General features: G+C 41.2%; 1 protein-coding gene across 1 annotated transcript in view; it reads right to left on the minus strand.

The window, feature by feature from the left end:
- COL1A2 (collagen type I alpha 2 chain) overlaps positions 1 to 626 on the minus strand; it is a 37740-nt gene extending 37114 nt beyond the window's left edge. Inside the window, exon 1 of the mRNA XM_026043715.1 lies at positions 420 to 626. Within this exon, the coding sequence (XP_025899500.1) occupies positions 420 to 489 (70 nt within the window). The 5' untranslated portion in view covers positions 490 to 626. The remainder of the gene's footprint in view (positions 1 to 419) is intronic.
- Between the last annotated feature and the right edge of the window lie 24668 nt (positions 627 to 25294).

The raw sequence follows: 25294 nt of genomic DNA on the forward strand, positions 1-25294 counted from the left end.
GCGGCCCCGCGGAGCTGCCCGCGCCCGCCGCTGCGGGGAACGTGCGGATTGCACACGCACGTGCGCAGGAAAAAGTGCGGTTTCCACGCACAACTACAGCGATAAGTAAATGGAAGGTGGGCACTGTGCTGCGGGACTCGGAGCCGCTGCGCTGGCGTTAGGGTTTTGCATTCTCCTTTGGGCACAGCCCCTTGTTCGGGGAATGGGGATGAGAGGGGGTCCTGTTGGCTTTCTGCCACCCCTTTCAATTCCTGAGCAAAACAAAGCGCTGGGTGCCGAGCTGGGCGGAGGCGGCGGTCGAAGCGATGCTCTCGAGCACAGCAGCAGCCGCGGGGCAGCCCTCGGCGCAGAGCACGGAGAGCGGGACGGCCACCCCGTGCTCCCCCCCGTCATGCCGCAAAGAAGCCGCAAGCACTTACGTTGACCTGTTGCTAGGTATGAAGTTACTGCGAGCAGCAACAAAATCCGAGTATCCACAAAGCTGAGCATGTCTAGGGGCTGGACATGCAGACTCCTTGTGTTGCAGAGCCCCCTGGTCCGAGCTTAGCTACGACCTGTGGGGCGCAGGCATAAAGTCTCGGCGAGTAACTCCAAACTCCAGCAGAAAACCTGCCGCCCGGGACGCTAAATTAATCAAGCCCCGCTCCGCCGTATTTATACCGCAGGAGGGTCCCGGGGCCGCGGGCGGCGGGCGCGGAGCAGCCAATGGCTCCCGGGCCGCCCCGTGCGCCCGCCCCCGGCCCGCGCCGCGGCCACGGGACGGACCGGGCCGGGCCGGGCGGGGGGCGAGGGGGGAGAGGGGGAGGTTAAATTGGTTCCAGTCTTTGAGGACGTGGACACTTTGAGGCTTTCCGAAGGAAAATCTGACTCGCCGTCTGATTTTTTTTTTCTTTCTTTCAGACGTCCCCCGCCCCTCGCTTTTCTTTTTTTTTTTTTTTTTTGATTTTTTTTTCCTTTTTCCCTTTCCATTTTATTTATTTATTTATGTGTGTATTTGGTGCCGGGCTGCGCCGCTCGCGGGGCAGCAGCAGGCTGGCAGCGGCCGGCAGGTTGCTCCGGGGGAGCTTTCAAAGCAGGAGCTGTCCAGGTCCTGCGATACTTCCCGGGCCACTCGCAGTCAGGTGGCCGGGAAGCAGCGCACGGAACGGGGGGAATCGCTGCCTCTTTCACCCCAGCCCTTGCCGGCACCGACAGCGAAGGGAGAGGCTGCTCCTGGACGAGTAAAGCAGAGCTCGAGAGGCCCCACATGCGGATACGGCCGATTCTGGCCCCGCTCCCTCTGCCCTTCTCGTCCCCCCGCCGATAACCGCGGCGGATGCTCGGTCTCCGCAGCGAGCCCCTCGCTCGCAGCCGACGGGCAGAGCTCGCTTTCCTCCCGCTCATTTAGCCTCCCCAGTGGGCTCTATCCGGCCGTGAAACCCCCGTGAACGGCTGCCCACGGTGTGCGAGCGGGGCAGCCGCGGCCGCAGCGCCGCCGAGGGCGCCCGGGGCTCCCGTCGAGCGGCAGCCGCCGGGTCCCGTGCCGGCCGCGGACAGCCCTGCACGGGAGGGGAGCCCCGGGCGCCCCGCGGAGCCTCCGGCGAGGACGGCGCCGCGGAGCCTCCCGGTGTGCGGGGCCCGGGCTGGGATGGGGAGGGGGGTCGCCGCTTGGGTCGCCCACTCGCGGCCCGCTCGCCTCCGGTGCGGGGAGCTGACGTGGTGCCGGGGGCCGCGCCAAGCGGCGGCCGCAGCCAGCGCGGGGGCTGCTCCGGGGCGGCCCCCAGCCCGCGTCCCGTCCCCTCCGCTCGCTGACGGCAGCCCCGGCTCCCCCTCCTCTTCCTCCTCCTCCTCCTCCTCCTCCGCACGCCCCCCGCACGGGGCGGCCCCCTCGCCGGCAGCAGGAGGCAGCGCGGCCGCTCGCTGCCCTTCCCCTCGCTGCGCGGCCGCGGCTCCGGGTCCAGACCCGGAGCCAGAGCCAGAGCCGGCGGCCTCTCCCCGCCGCCCGCCTGCCCGGGGCAGGTGCCGCCTTCGGCGCCGCTTCCGAGGGCAATCCCAGGGTCAAGCGGCGTGTCTGGAGGCAGTGCTTCCCCATGCKCACCTTCCTGAGCGGGCAAGGGTGGGATGGAATGGGCAACATGCAGGGAACTGCACTCAAAACCCAGAGATGGTCCAGAAGATAGAAGTGAGGAAGTCTAATCTGACAAAATATGTCTCACCAAAATGGTAATCCAMGGGATGATGCTGTATGGAAACAATAAAGGAAAAGTATATAGCACAAGCAGTACCTAAATACTGTTTATGATTACATCACAGAAACACAGAGTATTCAAGGTTGGAAGGGTTTTCTAGAGATCATCTAGTCCAACCTTCCAGCCCAAGCTGGGACACCCAGAGCAYGGGGCACAGGGCGGCATCCASGTGGGTTTTGAAGACCTCCAGAGAAGGAGACTCCACAACCTCCCTGGGCAGCCTGTTCCASKGCTCTGTCACCCTCACAATCATCTTTCATGAGAAGATAGAAATTTAAAATGRAATGGGATTTAAAATTACCAAAAGCAGTAAAGTTAACTCTACTTCCAAGTTTATACCAGTGTAAATCCAAAATCATTCATTGAGCTCCAAACAAGTTGAAATAACAACAGAGGTTAGGGACTTAAGTCTAAGAATCCGTATTTCCTGACATTTCCACTTCCAGTGAATAGCACTTTATTCAGACTTGTCCCTTGAAATCAATCAGTTGACTCTGCAGACAGAATTTCTTTTATTCTATCAAGTAAATGTTAACTATGACACTAATAGCTAATGGTTTTTGAGATGAAATCTGTTCTAATCCGTCTAGTAGATAATGTCAGACAACTGTTGCTTGCCTACTTATACCCATTTTTTCAAGAAATGATAGAAATTATTACCTTCCAACTGAATTCTCTAATATGAAAGAATCCGGACACATGTATCCAAACCAAAACAAGTTAAAAAAATCACCTTTCCTCTCTGTCCTTCCAAAGACATTTCACATACAAAAGACAAGCCTCAACATGAAAAAGGGGAAAAAAACCCTCAGCAATATAGATCTTCAACTATAACTTCTATTATCATAAAGCAAAGGAGAAACCTAGCTAAAAGTGGAGCAAAACTAAAAACTCTTGAGTTAAGAAATGACAGCTCAGAGGCTTCACGCATTTTAGGTGGACTCCAGTCCTTTTTAGGCATGGAGCACATAGATAAGGATGCCTTTTTCTAGAAAAAAAAAAAAAAAAAAAGGAAAAGAGATAAAGAAGAATAATTCATTGGTACGGCTATTTTTGATTAACTGAAGATCAATGCTCAACATGCCTCCATGCTGAAATGCCCATAATTGAAATTCTATAGAATTGAGAGCTTTGATGTAACATTATCAAATGTATATCTGAGCCTTGGAGCTTATGGAGCTATAGGCCATTTTGTTCACTAATATTCATCCTTCTGCATGTTTATGATGAAGGAAACAGAGGGATCTTTTTTCCCTCCCAATCATGCTGCACCTTCTAATTCCAGTGACATGAAATGTTTTTCTGATAAGTGAAAGGTCTACATGCTGATCTTTCTGCAAAATATCTTTGTCATGCAGACATAGTCACAACTTCCATTTTGAAGGTATGTTTCATGGCTCCACTGGTCTAAGCTTGCAAAAGTCATCATGTTAGAAACTTGGATAAAAAAAGATCAAAGTATTTTCAAAAAAGGGAGTGCTCGGTGAAATTGGATCTACAGTGTGAACTTATGGTTTTGGATCTATGGTATGAACTAGGAAAATACATTTTTTCCCCTTAAACATAATTATTACAGATACTTGTTATAATGCAAATATCTTCACTAATACAGGAATCCCTAAATTCGTGAGAAGCAACATGGCAGCCTTTGGAGCCATCACAACAAAATCACCCCAAAGTGATTTGATCATCTGGAAATCTGGATCATCTGTTTCCTTTAACAAGGAAACATCTGAGAACTCATTTTCCCTTTGCATTATATCAATATAAAGAAAGTATTTCTCGTTGAAGCCAATAATGCCTATGGCACAAAAAAAAAAATAACCTCTGGAAAATTCGCTGTCAAGGCAAGCTTTGAAAGAGATGAGATTCTAGTGATCTCAAAGCAAATTTATTTCTGGTAATTCTGAGCAATAGATCAGATCTACTGATCAGATTACAAAGCAGATCTAAAAATCTGAAAGTTAAATGTACTGAGCAACATTTGTCTTGTCCCTCCTTCAAAAATTATGAGATAGCCCTTGGGCCACTGTTCAGTCTGACAGTTTAATATTATCTAGCCAATACCATACAAGATAAAAAGAGCAATACCAGAAGTTGAAAGAAGAGCCTGCATCGTTTTAAGCTATACCCAAACCTTATATGCTGAGGTTGGTAACTAGGCTTGGAGTGTTCTCCTCAGGCTGGTGTGAATGGGAGGACTGCAGCTTTCACGGCTGCAATTAGTTATAAATTTCTCCATTTCTGTTCCAGCACAAAGCTTCACACATTTGGTCATATAATATTTACACACACAATTATATCATGAAGGATCAGCAAGTGAAGGATCAGCAACAAGGCTGCATTAAAGGAGAGTAGTTTCCCAGTGGAACCTCATTGAGTGCTGTTAAATGTCACAATCTGGCTTAACACAGTGCTCTAAACTATCTTTGGTAGAGTGTGTGGGGCTATGAGGGTCTGTATGATCTATTGCAGCACTAAACTAGACGTTGGATAGATTCTGCTTTGCCTCTGTGTAGATCTATCAGCTTAATTGGCACTAGCTTGAATGAACCTGCACAATTCTTCATTTCTTAGCTTGGTAATAGTATTTTCCTCTAAGTAAGAAAGGAGACTAGTGCTTGGTCAGCACAAAATATGACTCAAACAGTACAACACATCCACCTCCTACCAATTCATTTTTTCACCTTTACTTTTTTTTGTGTTCTCTTTACTTTGTGGAATGATAAAGAGAGAGAGAGAGGAGAGAAAGATAAAGACAGAAGTTTTTCCAGGCCCCTATAGGGATGCCCTAAGGAAAGAAGAAGGAATTCAAGAAACTTTCACTGAACATCTGTATGTTGTGTTGAAGAATAAGGTGTATTGAGCTCTTGTGTCTAGGACACTGTTCCTCATATGGCTGAAGGTATGCAGAGCTCTGAGAGGGTGGCAAGGAGGCAGGAAGTCTCTAGAGTACCGGAAAAGGTATGGAAGTRGGAACACAAAAAGTTCACAACCATCATTCTTAATGTATCTTTGATATGTTCTTTTAGAATCATCTTAAAATGCTTTGGAGAAGAAGTCCAGCAAATTGGCTTTTAAGGAGAACCAAACAGGTTCTATGTGAATAGCTGCAGCATTTCCTGCTCTTAGTTCCTGTTCCCCAGTGGCTGTAGACACCAAGAATAAGCCACTATCCATCATTCTCAGCAGGAGTAATGGTTCTGGGTCCTCCGAGAAGGAACTGTGGGGAGGCAGATAATGAGAGCAAAAAGTGCAGCTTGGGGTGTGCTGTTAAAGGGATTAGTGAACATATTTAATAGACAAAATGGACTTCTTCAAGGCTGCATTCAGGCTACTCAAAAGTGATCAGCCTCTGCAGTGAGAGTCAGTGAGTTTTCTGGGTGCTGCTTTCTTATTTAAAAACTRTTTTTTTGTTTTGTTTTGTTGTTCCTCAAAGGTTACATGTTTAGGAATTGAAGACATGCCTGCCCGTTGAAGACATACCTGATCAAAGGGTCAGTCCATGGACAGGAGGCTCCATTCGTCTTTACTGTAGCCAAACTAACTGGCTCCCATTCTGTTCTTACACAGATAACAGAATGGAAATTCCCATTGACTTCTATGTCATATCATAGAATTGTAAAAATATTTTTGTTTGTTTAAAACATCTTACTAGTTTTGTTGGCCTTTTCTATTTACCAGCCTTAGAAATTTGGTGCAAATAACACAAGATTCAATATTGATTTCTGGTCAAAATAAGAATATGAGATAAAATGAGATAAATGAGATAAAATAAAAGCAGGTGGTGTTTTAAAAATCATCTTCAGTCTCAGTAAGCAAACTCAAGAAATGCTACTGAGCATACTCTTTCTACATGAACACAAATGTTAATGAATATATGCACATAGATCCTAAATAAAACGGCAAATCTCTGACGTGGCAGTACACCAAGATTGTTTCACTATTAACCAACTGGGATGGAGATCTTAGATTCCCAAATAACAATAACAGCAATAGTAATAATAAAGGTTCTGTTGCATCTTTACAGCATAGCTGTGTGATGTGACAGCCACAGATGCTCTCAGTTCCTGTGAGGTTTCAGCATTTTCTTTACATTGCAGACAGAGGGAAAAAAATAGAAAATGCAAACAATGAATGTCACTTGCAGCAGATCTGTATAGTTCCATTCTTTCACATCCTGAATAGATTTGGAAGTGACCAGGTCAAGGACTTAGAGGCACATGAATATCATAAACACTGGAAAATGCAGGAGATTGAGATCAATGAAGAAACTGAAAATAAGCAAATGTGTCTGTTTGGCTTGTATAAATACTTAGTTGCACAAAAGCTTTTTGAGGGTATCACATAAACCTTTAAATACATGATTTAGCTTGAAATTATTAATATAACAATCAAATTAATATAACAATCAGGCAGTATTGTAGGAGATTACTAAATCATTTGTACCTTGCCTTAAATTAAATATTTGAAAAATTTGTTGCACATACACACACACAACCCACAGGTCACCCCCCCTCCAGCTATTTATAGCTTCTGAAAAAACAAATCGGTCACACTTTCCTTTTCAAGTCCTGAATTTCAGCAAATGTTAATGAATGGTGGTTTTAAATTTCAAACGATAATTTCCATCTGGAATAAATCTCACTCTCATCCATGAAGGAAGCACCTTCAAGAAGATCCTTCAGGATCTGGATACTGCTTGGTAGGCATGCTGACACTCCAGCACTAGCAGCAGTGCAGGCAGTGACTTGTCATACACAGTGCACACCACTGAAATTAGCTTTTGAAGCAGCTACATTCCCACAGGGAGTGGGTATCTTTTTCACATGCATCTAAATCCTACTTTCAAAAATGAGGCAGCACCTAAACATCAGTAAGACTTAAGAACAACATTGCTCTGTCAGTTCACGCTTTTCCCTGAGTTTTAAGCTTTTCACCCCTTGTCATCCCACAGAGAGAAAACCTTTCTGAATAAGCCTGAAATGCTTTAATCTCCTCCAACAGCTAGGGAGAAGTGCCTGGTCTGCTTTATGTGTAGTTTTKTAACTTGAAACAAGATGCTCAGTGGGGAGTATGGATAAGAGTTGGGCAGAAGACCTCTAAAGGAAAAATACATTTATAAATATTTACTCTCTTACAAATGAAAACATATTTTATAGCTAGTGCATTTTTTTCAGCATTAGGAATTTCATAATGCATGTTTAAGAGAGAACTTCCTTCTGAAATGTCTCTGCACATAGGCCCCATTTCTAAAGTGCTGGGAAATCTTTTTCCATAGGAAGCCGACATCTTTTGTCTCTTAGGAACAACTGCAAGACCCTAGTATGGTCCCCGGTGCAACTGAAGCTGTGTTGCCTTGTGAGCAAGGTACTGGAGAAGTGTAAGGCTGTGCTTCTAGTGAGGAAAATCCCTTGCTCTGAAGTGGCTACAGGTAAGGTAAGGAAGAACGTTCATTAAAATAGTTGGTCTTTTAGTGTGGYGCAAGGTTCAAGAACGTGAGCTGCTGTGTGGATTCCGTCCTGAGTCCCTCCAGAGCCCCGTGCTCTCTCACAATAGTTTGGGAGTGCAACCAAGGTAGCCTCAGGAGCCTCAGGAAGGATGGTCCAGCAGCTGCGTGGCCTGTCCTGCAGCTGGTCACAGGACTGGGATCACAGGCTGTTGTCACATCACAGTTTATCCAAATTGTAAACAAAAACATTTCCTTAAATATATACAACTTGTACCCAAAAGAAAATGAAGTTTAATAGGAAGGAGAGAGGAAGAAACCAACACAGAGTTAAATGGCTTTCAAAAGAAAACAATTAGGTGAAAAATTATAAGTTAACACTTCTTTGYCCTTTGAAGGCTACTCTGAAAGGCTTCCAAACATAGAGGATGAAGCTTTTGTGTTATAAAATGGATATAGACAGAGGATGGAGTCTACTGCCGACCCGTCAAGCACGTGCCAGCATTGATCCACTGAGACTGATCTAACCTACCTTCCATCAAGTTAACTTGGAAACTCCAAGTAATTTTCTGAACAGCATGATTACAGGCAGGCATTTACACAGATTAGATCCTACTTTAATTGAAATCAGTAGGAAATCTGCCATTCACTCGGCTCGACAGCAGTGCTGGGCTCATAGCCCGTGTCCTAAAGCACAGAACAATGTTTAAGTGTTCAGAAGTTCCACTTGCAGCAGCCCCACAAAGAATTAGCTTTTGTTTTTCACAGCATTTTTTTTTTTAATTCACATTTAAAAATAAAGTGGACTTTAATTAAACGCTGGTCTAGCCTGGCTGGTCAATCTGTGTCGACCGTGCTGTGGTTCTCGCCGGGGGGCACACACGGTTTGCCACTTGTCAGCTGTTCTGTACAGCCAGTTCACAATGCAGAAGGTGGTGATGCTGGAGGGATTTCCAGGGCAGGCTTCTCTTAGTAGAGCTTCAAAACAGAGTCCTGCTCAGAAGCATCCAGCTTGGGATGGAGCATCCATATTGCTGTGACCTCTGGAGTGGGAGGTAGGGAGTATCGGAAGGGATCTCATCCAAACCTGTCAAGTTTCAGACCTTGAGCACAGCAGAGTCTTTACAATTCATACCTTACCACTATTTAAAATTTTCCCAAGCCTCAGGAATTCTCCAGAAAAGATCACACTTTCTGAGAGAACAGACACCTGTATCTCTTCTTCTGCCTTCACCCCACAGCAGATCTGGATTTTAGTTCATTCAGCCATCTGAAGCTGAGCTCTTTCTTAGTCACCAAAAGACACACTCTTTTCATGAAGAGAATATATCTTCTGCAAATGAGATGTCTCCTTGCTTTGATCGCTGTCATGAAATTGAAGGARAAACAAATGAAAGCCACTTATGTAGGCTACAGGTACAACCTAACCATTCATGTGCCCTCTAGTACAGATTTATAAAATTAATCTCAGTTTAAGTGCTCCCTGAAGATTATCACTTGAAGCTATGAATTTGCATTCTAAGAGAGTTTTACCGTTTAAGAGAGTTTACGTGGAAAAGTTTTACCGTTTAAGAGAAAATATTCTTCTATTTTCTGTACTGCATATTCATACCCTCATCTCAAATTCTGAACAGCGAGACTGTCTGCTCTCAATTATGCCCAGTTCTGGACAAATAACTTCAGATATATCCTCACATCCAGAGACCTTTGCAACCATACATTTTGTGTGTATATAGACACATCTGTAGTGCTTTTAGCTTAGGCAGATGCATGGCTCGAAGTGTGGGCCTCATTTTGTCTCTGCACCATGGGCACAGGACAGGATTTGCTTTTTCATTACCTGCAAACTCTAACATCGCCATGCAGCTACATGATCATCAACATGAGTCTGAGCCATAACAAAGGGAAAAGCAAACTGCAGTAGAGAGTATATCTGTCTGAGCTTGTGCAGGAGTTCATTTTTTTCTCTTTCTTTTTGTTTTCGGTTAATTACATTTTCCTTAGCTGTTTCCAAGTTCATAACTTATCCCGCAAAGTGCTCAATGTTGCCACATTCCAGATGATTTCTAACTGCAGTTGCCCAGCAAAACTTTTATTGCTCTGCTTCCAGACACTCATATTTCTCAGCTCTTTCCAAGTTGCTGGAATTGCTACCTTTATTGCAAAGAAGTGAAAGGCACAAGCTTGCTGTCTTTTATTCATGCAAAAAGATGAGCTTGGGATAAAAGAAATGGCATTCTTGATGTTTAGTTGACAACATTCAACTGTGTTTGAATGGTGAATCTTGCATGCAGTATCCTGGGATTTCATTAAACAGCGTTAGAAAAGCAGTGAATTTGCTTCTATTTTAAATTAACAGGAGACATGAGTGGAAACTAAATCATTCTGCCTGCTTAGCAAGAGTTAATTTGCTCTCCAAGAAATTCTTGTGATTCATAAACAGGACTTAAAAAATGGAGTAATTTAGTGAATAGTGCAAAGTTCCTTCTCAACTATATTTGAAGAAATTCAGAAGGAAATAGTTCAACAGAAACAGAAGCCAGCTCATAATTAAAAAAATAATAGTACTTCTTTAGCTAAATGAAATATCATTATTTTATGTAGGCATAAAGCTTTTTGACTACTGTTCATTGATGGTATGTGGAATAACAATATTTCTTACCAACTATAGGAAGTACACTGGATTATAGATAGACTTTATATAACACATATGTAACATCCATCACATGCAAGGTAATGTATTAATTTGTAGGTATATATTTTCCTAGAAAATAACTACAAGTCATACATATTTAGTGTCATGGGGTAGTGACTTTATAGCCAGAATCGTAGGAGTATATTGACTTTTCTCCAATACACAACAACTCAATTCTGAGCTGCTAGTGCATTCACAGGAATTAAGACTATGAAAGATGAGTTTGAGTTCTCAAAGCTTCACTTCGGGAGCTCATATGTCTGTAGCTCTGCAGCACTTAAGAGAATTATTACAGTTACAGCAAGAGAAGCAGGAGGAAGAAAGAATCAGAGGGATCTGTGGGCAACTTTTTTGACTTTTTCAAGGAAGCCTTGTTCAGTTTGTAGCATGGAAGAACTGACATCATAATTTGGTAAGCAGCTGGATTTTTTCATTCTAATTCAAAATACCGTGAGAATGCCTGTGAATAATTGAGGTTTTAGGGATTTGATTGGTAAAGGAGAAAGCCTGTTGTAAATAATTTCTTATATTTTTATTCTCAAGTCCAGAAAATTTAAGTTTGTTCTCTCTTCCAACTAGAATATTATAAAGAATATTATCTCTTCAGATATCCAGGGAAGAAGCAGTATGCATTCAGGTCATAGGTGCTGTCAAGGAGCTTCAGTTAGTTAAACATATCCCTTACTTTATATCCTAATAGAATTTGGAATACCACAGCTTCAAAGGCCTTTAAGCTTCCAGACCAATTCTTGATTTCCTACAGTAGTGGGCTATTTACATACAAATTATATAAACAGGCAGCATGATAGTATTGACTATAGGACCAGCAGTCAAACATTTACCCTCACCTGAAGCTAATGATTTGCTAGTTAGCCTTTGGTAACTTACCTCCCGGGTCCTTGTTTCTCCTCCTTTAGATATGTGATGCAGGCTAAGAATTTCATGCTGGCACAGGTCTTTGAAGACACAAAGTACAACAATAGTGTTAAGTATTCTTCTTCAAATCAAGTCTGCCTTAATTTCAGAGGATACAGAAATGTTAATATTTCTTTGCACAAGCAGAAAGCATGGCTGAGCATTAATGCTAGTCTTAATCTTTAGTGTTGTGTCTATGCACTTAGCTCTAATTATGTCTGGACACTGTATCCCAGCATGTAATTATCCTTCAGGAACAGTCTTTGTCTGTATGCTTCTTTTAGACTGCTTGCCTTTGTTATATTTGATCCCTGAATCTGCCCTTATAATTCCACTAAGTAGATATTAGACCTCATTTATTACTGAATTGGCATAACTGAGTAAGATTAAGATACCACGTTGTCACTACCTAAATTTAACCATGGATAAAATTCAGCTCTTCAGCCTTCTTCACTCTGTGAAGGTGTAGACAGAGGATATTTGTCTATTAAGGCACAACTGGAAAGACTCTGTCTTGATGACCATCAGAAGTCAGTTCTAAAGAACTTTTGAAGAAAAAAAATATGTCTGGATATGGTTATGAAGACATTAGTTACTAGCTTTCAACCAAAGGAAGGTGGTTGTGCTCTACCTCTGCCTTTTTTTTTTTTTTTCTCTCACATATACTTCTTAATGAGCTGCCCAGAAATTGATTATGCTGTCAAATAATTAAAGAAACTTTACCAGTCAAGTAAGGCTATGGAACAACCAGAGGAAAATAGAAGACCTTGCCTTCAAGCCCTAATTTGAACAATATGTGTTCATAAACATTTGGCACTAAAATACACAGGGCCAACTAACAACTGTTTAGCTGTGTGATTGTGCAGATGAGAGATTTGCAGAAGTCTGTTGGGGAGGCAGAATGCAAACATGTTTTGCATTTCTATGTGGGGAGAGAAGTTAAAGTACAGTAAGGAGATACAAATATGAGCCTGTAACATAGGCATTGCAGGTAAAGTCAGGAAAGGGCACCTTTCATCTGCTTTAAGGGTTACAAGTATTTTAACTTTTCTAACTAAGCTGAGTTATTGTATCCCTACTGCACTGCAGCTGAGTCTGTAAAGAACTGTGTTGTGGGAAAAGCAAGCAGGCTTGCTCAGGTAGCATTCAAGCAGTAGTAGTACAGAAAAGTGATGGAGATAAGTGAGGACCTTTGAGAAATGTCTGCTGTTCACGTGACAGCAAACACCTGTCTGTGTCCTGATGGCCCCGGAGCTGCAGCTGTGTGCCAGCTGTGAGAGAAGCAAGAACAGTATGATTTCTGGGAAAGACTGCAGGGGGGCATGAGAGATGCTGTGTGAGCAGGTAGAGCTGGCTTTCCAGGGAGCGGGTGGAAATACTGAAATGGGGATCACTTACCATTTGATTTCTGGTTGTTCTTCGTGTGCTTCTAATACAACTGGGTCTGAAGAGCTAATAAGTGAGAGCTGTAATTCCTTGATGTGAAGGGGGTTGTCTTGTTCTGTCCTGTACAAAAAATTCTTCACTTTCTTTCCTATAAGCTCTTGTGTGGAGCAGAGCTTCTCTAAGCTCTATGATCTATTAGAACAGCTCCTTCACCATACCCTTTGATGGCAGATGAAGTACATCCATTCTTTGGGATAAAACACTCTGCAGTCACTCTAATTGACAAAATAAGCACAGAGCCCTATCAGTCTTCACAAGTCTTTGTATAAAATGCAATCACAAATAAAGACAGGACTACTGCGTACATATGGCTTAACAAATTATCTGGCACCAGCTGAACTATGATCAGTGTCTCTGAGCATGCACAGATGAAGAATCTGAGGCAAACATGAGAAAAGGAGATTAATGTATCCCTTAGGGGATAAGATAAGTTCTATTATCTTCCTTTTTACATGAACTGAACATGTGCACATATGCAATGTTCCAAATAGCTGGTATACACCCATAACTTAACCATTTTGATTGTGTGACTTGTATTTTATCTATTTCAATCTAAATCTATGTAATTGCAGTGGTTCATTGTGTTCATTAAAGAGGGAAGACCTAAATCTGTTTTTAATAGCAATATTTGGTAAGTAAGTAAGCATGCATTAATACTGATGAGATTATGGTCTTGATGTAGTAATAATAATTAGAATTATTATTATATAGATTCTATATATTATAGAAAGGATGTAGAAATAATAATTATTATTTCAGAACCATGTTCTCTGTTACAGAAGTTTTCTTTTGATATTTATATGAAACAATCAGTCTTTTTTTGGATAGGTCAAAAGCCAAATTTGGATGGACTAGTCCCAAAAATCTGTTTAAAAAAAAAAAAAAAAAGACAGAAGAAAAGCTGTAATGGGAAAGTGTGAGTTCAGCATAGTCAGTTCTGTAGTCCTGTGTCCCCTTGATATTGTAATCAGGAAATCGAGAAATGAGCTGATATTCCCTCTTCATCACCCAAAGTGGTGGCTTTGTTTGTTCCCACTGTGCTCCCTGGGCTCAAAGACCTGAGGGGCTGCTTGGGTTTTTTTTTCAGCAGATTAGGAAGAAGGAGGTTTTGACAAGTTGCTTGGTGTTTCAAAGATTCTAAGGCAGCAGAGAATCATGAGTCAGAGTAGACCCAAGGAATGTTTTCCATCCCAAATAGTTTATTTAAGTAAAGCACAGCCTGGGGAATGGGGGCAGGGAGGGAGACGGGAGTTCAGCTCAGACATTCTTATGATTTCAGCTGCAGTTTTTCAGGTCCTGGGGCGGAGCTATTTTTCTTAACCCTATCTCTAGAACTTGACTATTGGAATAGCTACAGGCAGTGCTGCTCGCAATCCATGCATCTTTTGCATTGCTCTTACTACAGTAAGAGAGATATTTTAATGAAAAACAAAAAAAAAACAAAAAAAAAAAAAAAAAGGAAAATAAAGATAAAATCAAAATAATTGGCATCTGTTTTCTGAGAGGAAAAAGAAAAGCTTCCTTCATATAAAGCTTTAATAAAGCTCTAGCTTTAATCTGGAGTGGCTAGTAAATTCAGTGATGTTTTTTCTTGCTATCACTCAAAATTCTCTATACCTGTAGTTGTCCCATTTGCTGATGTCTACATTAGTAGATTAATGGACTACTATATGAATTCCATCCTGTAAATTTACCATATAAATCGCAGCAAATAGATAATGTCTGATGATCTATTTTATTAACAACTCATCAGCCTGTATACAATGATGTATTGGCATAGTTTTATTTCTCCTTTTCTTTCTCCCCTCCATCTTCCACCATTAAAAAAGAAAACGACCCGAAACAGTCTTGTCTGGCTTTTGTTTCCACTGTGCTCCAGGGAACTGCTGCAAAAGTATTTTGTGGTTTGCCTTGATGCAGTGCAGCTGTTGGGAAGCACAGTGTCTCCCCGCCCTCCGAGTGCTTTTATAGCCATTTCCCCCTTCTTCCTCCTACTAAAACTGCTTGTAACTGCTTCTCCGTTTCAGGATTGAGGCAGAGAAAGTTCCTTCTGTGTATGCTCCTTATCCCAAGTGCAGCAAGAGGAGAGAGGGATAGAAACCACCATGCATAAAGTCTGTGGAAATCATAAGAAAGGCAGAGACAGCCATCAGTGACTGGAAATAACCAGATTTAAACTACTCCTTTCTTCCATGCCGTGCTTCCAAAGAAGAGAAAGAGCTTTAATCTTAGAAAGAAGTCTGAGCAGAAATTGTCAGTAATGCATTTTGACTCATCTGAAAAATGGGGCTTGAAATGAGGCAGGGATAACTTATTTGCTGCTTTTGAGCTTACTTTTAATAAAACAAATCGATTATCCTGCTGCTCTGCTTCCTATCAGGGCTGTGCAGCACTTCACAGGCATCCAGCTCGCAGCACATAAACATGGACCCCAAAATTGAAAGCCCAGAGAGGGGCACACCCTTTGGTGGGTATAATAACCATTTACTTTTCAGCAAAATCCACATGACTCATGGCTTTTTAACCAGACACATTACAGACCTAAAAATATCTCCTACTCCGAGATATGAAAGGCAGCTGGTAAGGATTGGTTGAACCATAGTTTCTATCTGGCTGTGGCATCTAGTTTTGCTCTCTTATTTAAACCCAGTGTCCAGTGGAACTCCTGTTTTAGACATTAGTGGTAATTTATTCAGAGTAATTGCATTGTATGCACTGCTCCTCTTGGATAATATTGCCTCTTTTCTCTGTTAAGCAAAAATTCCTACTGAGRGCCTGCTCCCCTCATCCAAATAAGTTCAGTACATACACTGCGAAGCCCAACAACAGATAATTTATCTGTTACAAATCCTGTAATTGTGGCGTATACTTTAAAGCCATCCCAAAAGTTCTTCTAATAAGAGATTTTCATGACTTCTGATTTAGATTGAGATGCTATGAATGGGAAGATGGAAAGATGGTTCAAAATCTCAGTGACTCTGTCTTCTCTTTCCTCCTCCTCATTACAGTGATTTAAAAATCACAACATGGATAATAAGACATATACATTCAATATTCTGTTACATATTCTCTGGTTTTTGAGCATAATAATTATTCCTGGAGTTGATTTTGTTCATTTGGAAAGCTTACGTTCTTATTTAATTACTTGAATCCAGGACCTTCAACTAAAGAAAAATATCCAATGTATTCTTATATCCAGAATATCCTTAGAATTGGAATTAATCTTGAGACTGAAAAGTGCCTTTGTGTATGTGTACAAAGAGCAATGTATGTTGCTAGCGCAGGTTACTTTTGTTCCTTAAGCTTAGAGTAAGGTCATTCCTACAAAAACTGTGTTCCAAGACTTTAACCCTCTTAACCTTGCTGGTGGAGAAAGATCTTCCCCCTCTGTGCAACCTTGAATACTCTGAATGACCTCATTTAACAATACACACTTCTCATAAAAACATGTATCCCATTTCTGACCGCTCTGATCATTCCATGTGTGTAAAAATAACATATATTATCTAGTAAAATATTATAATTGCAGCATTCTAGTGAATGCTAAAAAAGTGGCTTCAGCTTTCCAGTACGGCTGGACATAGCTTTATTCCATGGGCATTATGCTAAGGGTTTATTGCTGAGCTGAGATTTGTTGAAAATTCCTTGGTAATGTTGGTAGATTTGTTCTCCTTTTTTTGCTGCATTATATATCACATATGTTGTTTCCTCTTTACTCTCTACTAGTCTGGACTAAGTAGTTAGAAATACCTATGATTCACGGACTTTGTGGTACAAATGTTAAAGAGAGACAAGGCTTGAAAAGACTCATCTGACTTTTACCACATGGTCGTGGAGTGCTTGAACAGGCAGTGCCTCAGAAAAGGGACTTGGAAATATGAGGATGGTGGAGAAAAAAAGATTGGGAAATACTTTCAAAAGAAAGTCTACCAATCCTAAAGAGAGTGTGGCAAATTTTCCTTGAAAACCCTCCATATGAGAGCAAGAGCCCTGGTTTGGAGAGTTTGCTGCTGAGCCACGTTTGCTTGTATCTTGAGCAGGGGGTTGGAGCAATGGTTTGACTTCGTTCCAGCTAGTCAGCCATGTGGCACTGCTGCTACTGCTGCTATGGGATTCTTTCATCGTTACGTGTCTTCTCTCAGGCTCCACGAACAGTTCAGTGCTTAGAATTGATTCTTAAAATTATGGCCTCTTAGAGGAAAAAAAAAAAAAAAAAGAGAGAGAGAGAAAAACCTCCTTCTGCCCTCTCCTAGTAGTCTGCACAAGAAATATTCTCATAGAAACCAAGTTCCTATTGAATAGGCAGGAGACTTGCTTTAAATTAAGCAATGTCTGGCAATTCTTGTAGTGATCTTTAAGGATTATGATGCTGTGCATGCAGCAGTTAGAAGATGCATAGCCAGTTCTGCAGGTGCATTTGACCTGGCAACTGGAGCTCTCTGAGGACTCAGGAAGAATTGGGTGCTGGGGAGGATTTGCAGCACACAAAATGATGAGTGAGGTTGCCACGCTGGCTATTAGGGAAAGAGCTGGAGAAAAGTTCACCTGTAAAATCCTTTTTCTCTTCTGCACTTGTGGGAGTAGGAGGTATAACCGCCTATCCCATCCCTTGAGCCTGAAAAGCTGAGTTGCGTTTTCCTTTTATAATATGACAAATACTGATGTCCTGAGAGAAATGTCAAGCACCCTCAGGTCTGTCCTGCAGAGCTCGAGTGCTTCCTGTCTTCTCCCGCTGGCCAGGCACAGGTCCGAGGAGGGGAAGATATGGTCCATGATTTTCTCCTGTCCTGGCAGCTGGGTTATAGGCTGGCTCCTGGGATATAGGTTTATAGGAAGCGGATGCAGCCAGCTTTTTGGATAGTTGGCCATATACAAATGGGGAGATTTCCTGAGTCTGTGGCTTAATGACAACTTAGCTTCACATTGTGGTGGTTTTTGTGTACTCTGACCATATCTAATGGGCTGCTCATTGGCTGTTAGCAAGGGGATGCTAAACACACTCTGGGCTAAAGGAAAAAAATGCTTATCTAAAATGGTAGATAGTACTCCTATCAGTACATTTTCACAGTGGTTCAGTTTCATAAATGAGGCTTTTTTTTTTTTTCCAAGAAATCTTATGTGCCTAAGTAATTAAAAGTGTTTCTCTGGCTAAAACTTTCTAGCATTTTAGAGTCAAATGCCTAAGGATTTTAGAGCTCTTCCTATACATTTCAAAAGCCATAAAATTCTTCCATGCATTATAGTGAAGTCTCTGAGCACTTAGTATATGGCCCATCTTCTTTCCAGGCCAATGATCAGGAAAGTGGTCCAGAAACCATCCTTTGTGGCTTCTCTTCCCCGTTAGAGTCCAAGTCTCCCTGCCAATGGGGCTGTCTACCCTGCCTGCAAGGATGGTCCAATGGACACATTTGATGCAGACAACATGTCTGGAAATCTTGGCCTCCCCTGTCAGGGTGAGAGGCAGTGTACCTACCTCTCAGGGTCTTGGAGAGGTAGTGTACCTTTGCACTGAGCTAATGTCACACAGTGTTGGTCTTCAGCAGGAGATATGGTTGCTATCTGCAGGCAAAGGACATAGATTGTCCCTTGTCATTTCTGTGGAGCAGTAATGATGCCTGAGAAGGGACAGTCTATGTTTTATCATGTGCCAGGTCTCCTGAGGACAAGCAAGGCCATGTTTTGATTTGTGCATATGCAAGACTAACAAAACACAATGAATAAAACAAAGAGAAACTGTCAAAAATGTATTGATTCTCCAGAGGGATTAGAGAAAAATTATCAAACATAGCTCAGGAAAACCATTACATAAACTCTCCTTGAGCTACTTGTAACATAAATGTGCAGGAGCTGTTTGGCTGTATAACAATGATATGTTTGTAGAGTAATCATCTAAGAGAGATCCTTAAAAATCCTGATTTTTTCTTTCAAAAGGGGGAAAGAAAAAATATATCTCTTCAAAATTCGTTTGATAGACAAAACTGAGTTAAAAAACACTCAGGCTATTAAGTATAAACATAAATTGCATCATTACAGATCACATTTTATAGTACATAAGACCATATCTTGTATATGCAGGTATCAGTCCTACATATATGTTCAGGATGTAAGTCAAGCACTAAGACTGAGATTTATACTGCTTAGGTTTAGAAATATGCAATATACATATCTATATTTGAAAAAAAAAGATGGAAATCTAACAATATTACTCATCATGACCTACTTTAGACGCTTACTTTTGGATGAAATGAGCTGCACACTCAAAGTATGCATTTCTTTCTTGACTGTAAAGGGAGCAGGGGGTGGTGCAGAAATGGTCAGGCTGGCTACATTAGGTGTACATTAGCTGTACATTTGCTCAGATAAATCCTGCTCTACTTGCCTTAAAAAAAACACCCCCTCACATCTTAGTTTAAAATAACTGCAAAACAAGATAGAATTCTGGCAGCAAAAGACTCATGTCCCATTTTTCTAAATAATGCCCAATCTGCTTTGATTAGTCATTTAAGTAGCACATGTATGAAGAGGAAGGAGTCTTAGGGAACCAGTGAGTTATAGGTCCTATTCCTAAAACATTTCATTTTATGACTAGGTCTACAGATCCAAACCCTAAACTCCCATAATCTATCCCACTTCATTTATATTGCTAGCTGTTGCTTCTGCCAGAAGAAGCAGCTTCAGCTTTTCCTTTTAAGAGTCAGCCTTGCAGCTGAGCTTCACTGTGCTTTCACTTCACCCCTGAACCTCCTGTCCTATTTGAAGGAAGGGCTTAGATTCATATTAAGGCACAAAATGGACTCAAATTATCTCCTGTTCAGGGCACTTTGTTATTTGATTTGCAAAAGCTTATCAGTATGGTTTTGAATGCGACAGATGATATATGTATCTAGTCTTGAAAATTGAACTGTCACATGTCTCATAATCTTGGTCATTTAAACCTGCTCTTACCTCTTTGAAAGGAGGACATTAGCATTCCATTTCTCAGGAAGGAAGAGTTTTTCTGGATAAAGTCTTGACTGTGGAGTTCATCCACTGGGAGTGCATATACTGTTTCCCCCATATTTCTGATTTCTCAAACACCTTAAAAACACTAGATACATATATTTAGCTTTCAGGCTATGCAGATGTAAACAGACCTGTTATGGGACCTTGGCTGTGAGGAGACTGACTTGAGAGACTGAAGAGATGTTCATGAAATACCGTCAGTCCCTGACACTCTCTCCTCTCTCTATTTGATTGGCAGATCCAAAATTGATGTCAGTCTTAAAGAGATGGACAGCACTAAAGGCACCAGCTGGAGATGTTAACCACCTCTCACTTCCTATGTGGTCTTGCACATAACACTTCAGTTAATTCTCAAAGGGACTTCAGTGTGCCATGCTAAATTACCTCCCAAAGCATAAAGAAATCTAAGACACTCTATAAGCTGAAGAAGGACAGGATGTGTGCTTGAGCACCGGCCCATGATTCTCCTTGTGCTTTATTTATTAGCATGCTACCTGGCATGATTTTGGACAAGGCATCCTAGAAACAATGGCAAACATAGCTTGAGGAGAACACAGATCACTCTCTGTTCTTTATGGACTGAACGTGAGGGTTGTCCCTCTTTCTGAGGAAGTGGGGAATGGGAAGAGGGCTTAGCAGTATGCGCATGAACTCTGCTGTGCATCTTGTCCACAGGGCCAGACAACAGACCTTGGACATTATATGTGCTAGTATAGACATAGGCTCAGAAGATTGGTAGGATGTGATTTGACTCCAAACCTGACTTTTTTCTAAAGGTAGACATACACCATACTGTCTTAATCAAGAGCTTGCTTGAAACTGGGCCTCCCAGCCCAAAGCAGCTCCTTCCATGTGAGTACTTCAGTTATTTTCAGTATAATTCCATCATTCTTTCATTCAAAATATGTCAGCAATTGCTCAAGCAGATACCATAATCTAGTCCTTTAGTGGTAACTCCATACCACATTTTGAGTTTTGTATTTCTGCATTTTAAAGTGAATGTGACAGCTGTGCTTTGAGTTGAACTACGAGGAGTTCCAGTTGGTGAGGCAAGATTTGAACTATTATTTTATAGCATTAATATTTTATTTTACTTTCTTTTATAAAAATATTCTATAAAATATTCTATAAAAGAATGTAAAATAATATATACATGCTATAAAATAATAGATGAGCTGACCTTCCCTCCATACACTCCTACCTTTTAAAAAATCCTTCTCACAGAAAAAACTAGGCCCCACAAGCAAGTTTTTAAGTGAAAGCAGCATATATTTAAACTCTAAATAAAAGAATAGGAAATGAAATTAATGCTACATTTAGATCTATTAAATAGGGGTAATGAGACCATAAAATCACATCCGTCTTGTGAGATAAAATTCTGAAGCAACCTCAAAAAAAAATCAAGTTGAAGGCCTGTTTTTTTCAGTTTTCAGTTTATGTGCTACTTTTTATTTCTATATGAATAGGTTTTCTCACATACATATCACATACACATGTATGTACACACATATACACACACATAACATCATAGTCTTTTCACTCTAGTCACTTACAAATATTTGAATTATCTTTTTAAATCTAAACATTAAATCAATTATGAACCCTTTACTGATTATAATGATCTGATGGTATAGCTCCTACTTTTGCAGAAAAGTTGATCAGCCATTAAGGGAGTAAAAGGAAGGGAGAACTCTAGAAATACATTTCTCTAAAATTATAGCACTACCTTATTAGTTGATTTAGCTTCGCTCCTCTCACTGGAGCAGCATCATCTATTTACCCCAGGCAAGTCTCAGGCCAGACTCATTTCCACGGCTGCTCTTTGAATCCGTGCCAGAGCGAGGTATAACTTAAACCAGAAACAGATGTGGATGACTGTAGCTGAGCTCCATAACATATATACAGGTTCTATATATGTTAAATTTCCATGTATTTGTAGTAGGGTTGATGAAATATCTCTAAAATTTTATACCTGATGGACCCTGCAGTGTGAGAAAGACCTCTTCTTTGTTTGCTGCAAATTTTCTTTCATTTCCGTCTTCCCTGTTTAGATTGTGCTACATTTATTTTGAATTGTTTTCAGCCTTTGCTGCTACGCATCATGGGAGCTCACGCTTAAGTGATTGCAAATGTTTCTGTGGTAATCATTTCCATTACAGATGCCAGCTGGATTGTCCTCCCTTAGCTAGCTGAGCTAGCTGTCGTTTGCTTTTTAAAAAATAAAAACAAAGCAGGATAAATATTTTTCGTTTGTGTAAACAAAACCCCGAAAATCTACAGTGCAGGTATGTAGCAATGTATAAACTGAGGATTCCTTGAGGCAGAGACACTTTGGTAGAAATTCTTTTTCTGTGCAGTGTGGTTTTGGAATACAGACCAGAAATAAAATGAGAGGTTTCCAGAAAAAACAGAGCAATGGGCCAAACTAAGCAGAATACTTAAAGTGAGCAAAGCAAAGCAAGAGTCCGTTAACAGTTTGTAGCAAGAAACTGTATTTTCTTTTCCAGCCTCCTACCCAGGGAACTTTGTCTTGACATCTGACAAAAAGAATTAGGAATAAACAGATTGCTGGGGATGAATTTGTTATATTCAAAACCATTGTTTTAGCCAAAACTATTTTTGCCTTTGGATGTAATTTTTTTTTTTTTTATCAAGAGTTCACTCTAGATAAAGTCAGGAATTAAGAGTAGATCGTTGTACATTGTTTAACCCCAGCTCTGTGATTTGATCAGATGTTCAGCTCCTTGAACTGCAGGAGGTGAGATGAAGAACTTTTAGGAAGAGTTGGAAAATTGTTTTTTTTTTTCTTGGGATGTTTGTGCAGTCTGAAAAAAGAGTGGAGAAAGTTGAGCTTTCCCACTGCAAGAATTTCCATGGCTGCTTTTTCCTGCTGAGTAAGTCCTCTTAGTCTGCAGACTCTATATCCCTGGCTTCATACTAAAATCTTAAAATACATTTCTATCAACATTATTCCGTTTCTCCTCATCATTCCATGGGGGACACCAAATAGACTAAGCTTGGGACCAAGATTCCCAACCTCTGGATTTACCGACTGATCTTTTAAGTTGAAATTCACTTACTGGCCAGGGCTCATCTGCCACGTATGTCCCCTCTCAGTGCAGGTCATAGGAATGTGAAGAAGTTGTGTTGGCTCCTTATGCTCGTGGGAGTCTAACAGTATCACTGGCATCTTGCAGACTGGTTCTGCATCTGAAAATGGCATTTATCTCTACCTGTCTATTGCAAATGAAAAAAGGGATATCTGAGTGTCAAAAAAATCATCTGAAGAATGTCCCATTCTACAGAGATGCCATGTAGAGCACAGGCTGTGGGAAGGCTGAGGTGTTTCTGGACTCCCGATTCTTGTTGATCTGCTGAAAGCAATAGCCAATAAGCTTGAGAGACTAGCTATCTTTCTTCTAAAAGTTATTGATGGGTAACAAAGAATGGCCTATTGTATTTCAGTAGTAGACATGTCTAATATATCACAGCTCATAAGGTCCATCAAACAGTGGACCTTATTTATATAAGAGAGTGGCAACTCTCTATGCTATTATACTTCTGGAAATGTCTAGGTTGCTTATAAACCACAACAAGAATTATATAGGAACAATCTCCATGCCATCCTCCCTAATTTAGGAGGCATCCTCCATAAAGAGGATATTTTTCAGGGCTCCAAGAACAATAATAGGCCTTAATTTTCACCCTTTGTCCATGGACCTGGAACCCTGCTTGAGCTCAGTTCTTGGCCTTCAGACCTGCCTGAGCTAAGTTCTAAACGTTCTAGTCTCTAGCCCTGTGTCTGGCCCTGTGTCTTGCCTGACAGAAAATATTGCTATTTTGTTTTTTTACCATGAGTTCTGGATGGTCATTGGTTTTTCTAAAACTCACATGAAAAAAAAATATATATATATATATGCCCAGGTGAGTTATTTTTCCTTCACAACCTGAAGCTGATAGTGAAGGGAACCATGTGTCCTAATGTCAATGTTATAAGAGGGAAGGTGTTAAGCACCGGTCATTAGAACTGAAGTGGTGGGCCCTCAGGCAGTGTCATTCAGTGACAACTCCTATCTCCATCAGTATCAGAAAGCGTATTTACAGCCCTGAAGAACTTTCACATTTAGAGCAAAACTAAAGAATCTGTACTAACGAATTCTCTGCATGTCTAAGGGTTCTATGAAGCATCACAGTGCACTGGACTCACAGTTTATAAACAGTCTCACTTTATGAATTATTGGTATTCTACAGCCTCCAGCTGAGAAGAAAATATAAACATGGGAGACCCCTTGCCTCCATTTCTTAGTCAGGAAAATAGCAGTTCCATGCTAGAACAGGGATTTTTGTAAGGTCTTTCTCATCTGCCTGGAGATTATAGCCAACTTAATGCCACAACCTGAGAGAAATGTTTCAATATATAAACAAAACCCTATGGAAAGAATGACCATATTGCAGTCTACCTTAGTTCAGCTTCCTCTCTCTATTTTCTCTCATTTCTAAAAGAAAAGCTTTCATTGCAGATCTTCATGCTGCCTCTACATTAGAGAGAGAGAGGAAAATAAAATACGTAGACTGTTTTTATTGTAGTTATTAGTTTGAACTAAAAGAGAAAAGGCCAATACAGAAACCATACTACAACATTTTACCTGGGCACCTAAGGGTGAACCATGAGCTGCAGCTAAGGACAGGCCTCCTTAGATGAAAGGTGTTTGTAGAAAAGTGGAACAAATGTAGCCACTTTTCCATCCTCCAAAGGCCCTGAGTGTAGTTGGTCTAGAATCTAGGGCCTGTTTTTTGGCAAAACCAAAAACAAACCCATAGAGTCACTGCTGTGTGTCTCCTGCTCCAGTAAGGTGCTGGTACCACCACTGCAGGAAGAGTCTCCCCTCAGACTTTCTGCCCATTTTGAACCAAACTTGTGGGTCATACGGAGGTCTTGGAAGTACTTTGCTCTAACAAATTTAATGGAGAACAGGATGCTGAGTGGGAGAGATATAAATTAGAGCCTCTACACCTACTCTGAGCAATGATAGCCCAGTCTTACTATCAGCCGCCAAGTAATACAGCAGAGATAATCAGGCCTCATTTGTTTTGCTTGGGTTGTTTTTTTCCTTCCTCTTTTGTTTTTCTTCTTTCTTCTTCCTTCTTCTTTCTCCTTTCTTATTTTTTTTTTTTTTTTTAAGTAACTGGACTGCAAGGTAAGCCTGCTCCTTTGAAGCCAGGATTTGGCATAGATTTGAGCCAGCTCCATAACTCACACTTTGCCAGGATTTTCCATCTGTGTGAAATCTCCCAGTAGCTGCCTCCATGAACTTTTTGACCATTTTGACGGGGCCAGATTGAACCAGAGATGATGCCAAATCCTGTTTCTTTGATATCTACTATCTTAGTGTGCTTATTTATGCCTTTATCTTCCCCACTCAGTAGGTAAAAAGCTGGAAAACAATAAGAAGATAGTTACATTTTTAAGTGTGCAGTGAGAAAAATGAGGAAGTGTGAAAAAATGCATGGTTAATAGTGAGTTATTATGAGGGGAGACTAAAAGTGATCTGTGGCAAT

This window comes from Nothoprocta perdicaria, unplaced genomic scaffold (assembly GCF_003342845.1).
Source record: "Nothoprocta perdicaria isolate Ctin4 unplaced genomic scaffold, notPer1 scaffold_337, whole genome shotgun sequence".
NCBI lineage: Eukaryota > Metazoa > Chordata > Aves > Tinamiformes > Tinamidae > Nothoprocta > Nothoprocta perdicaria.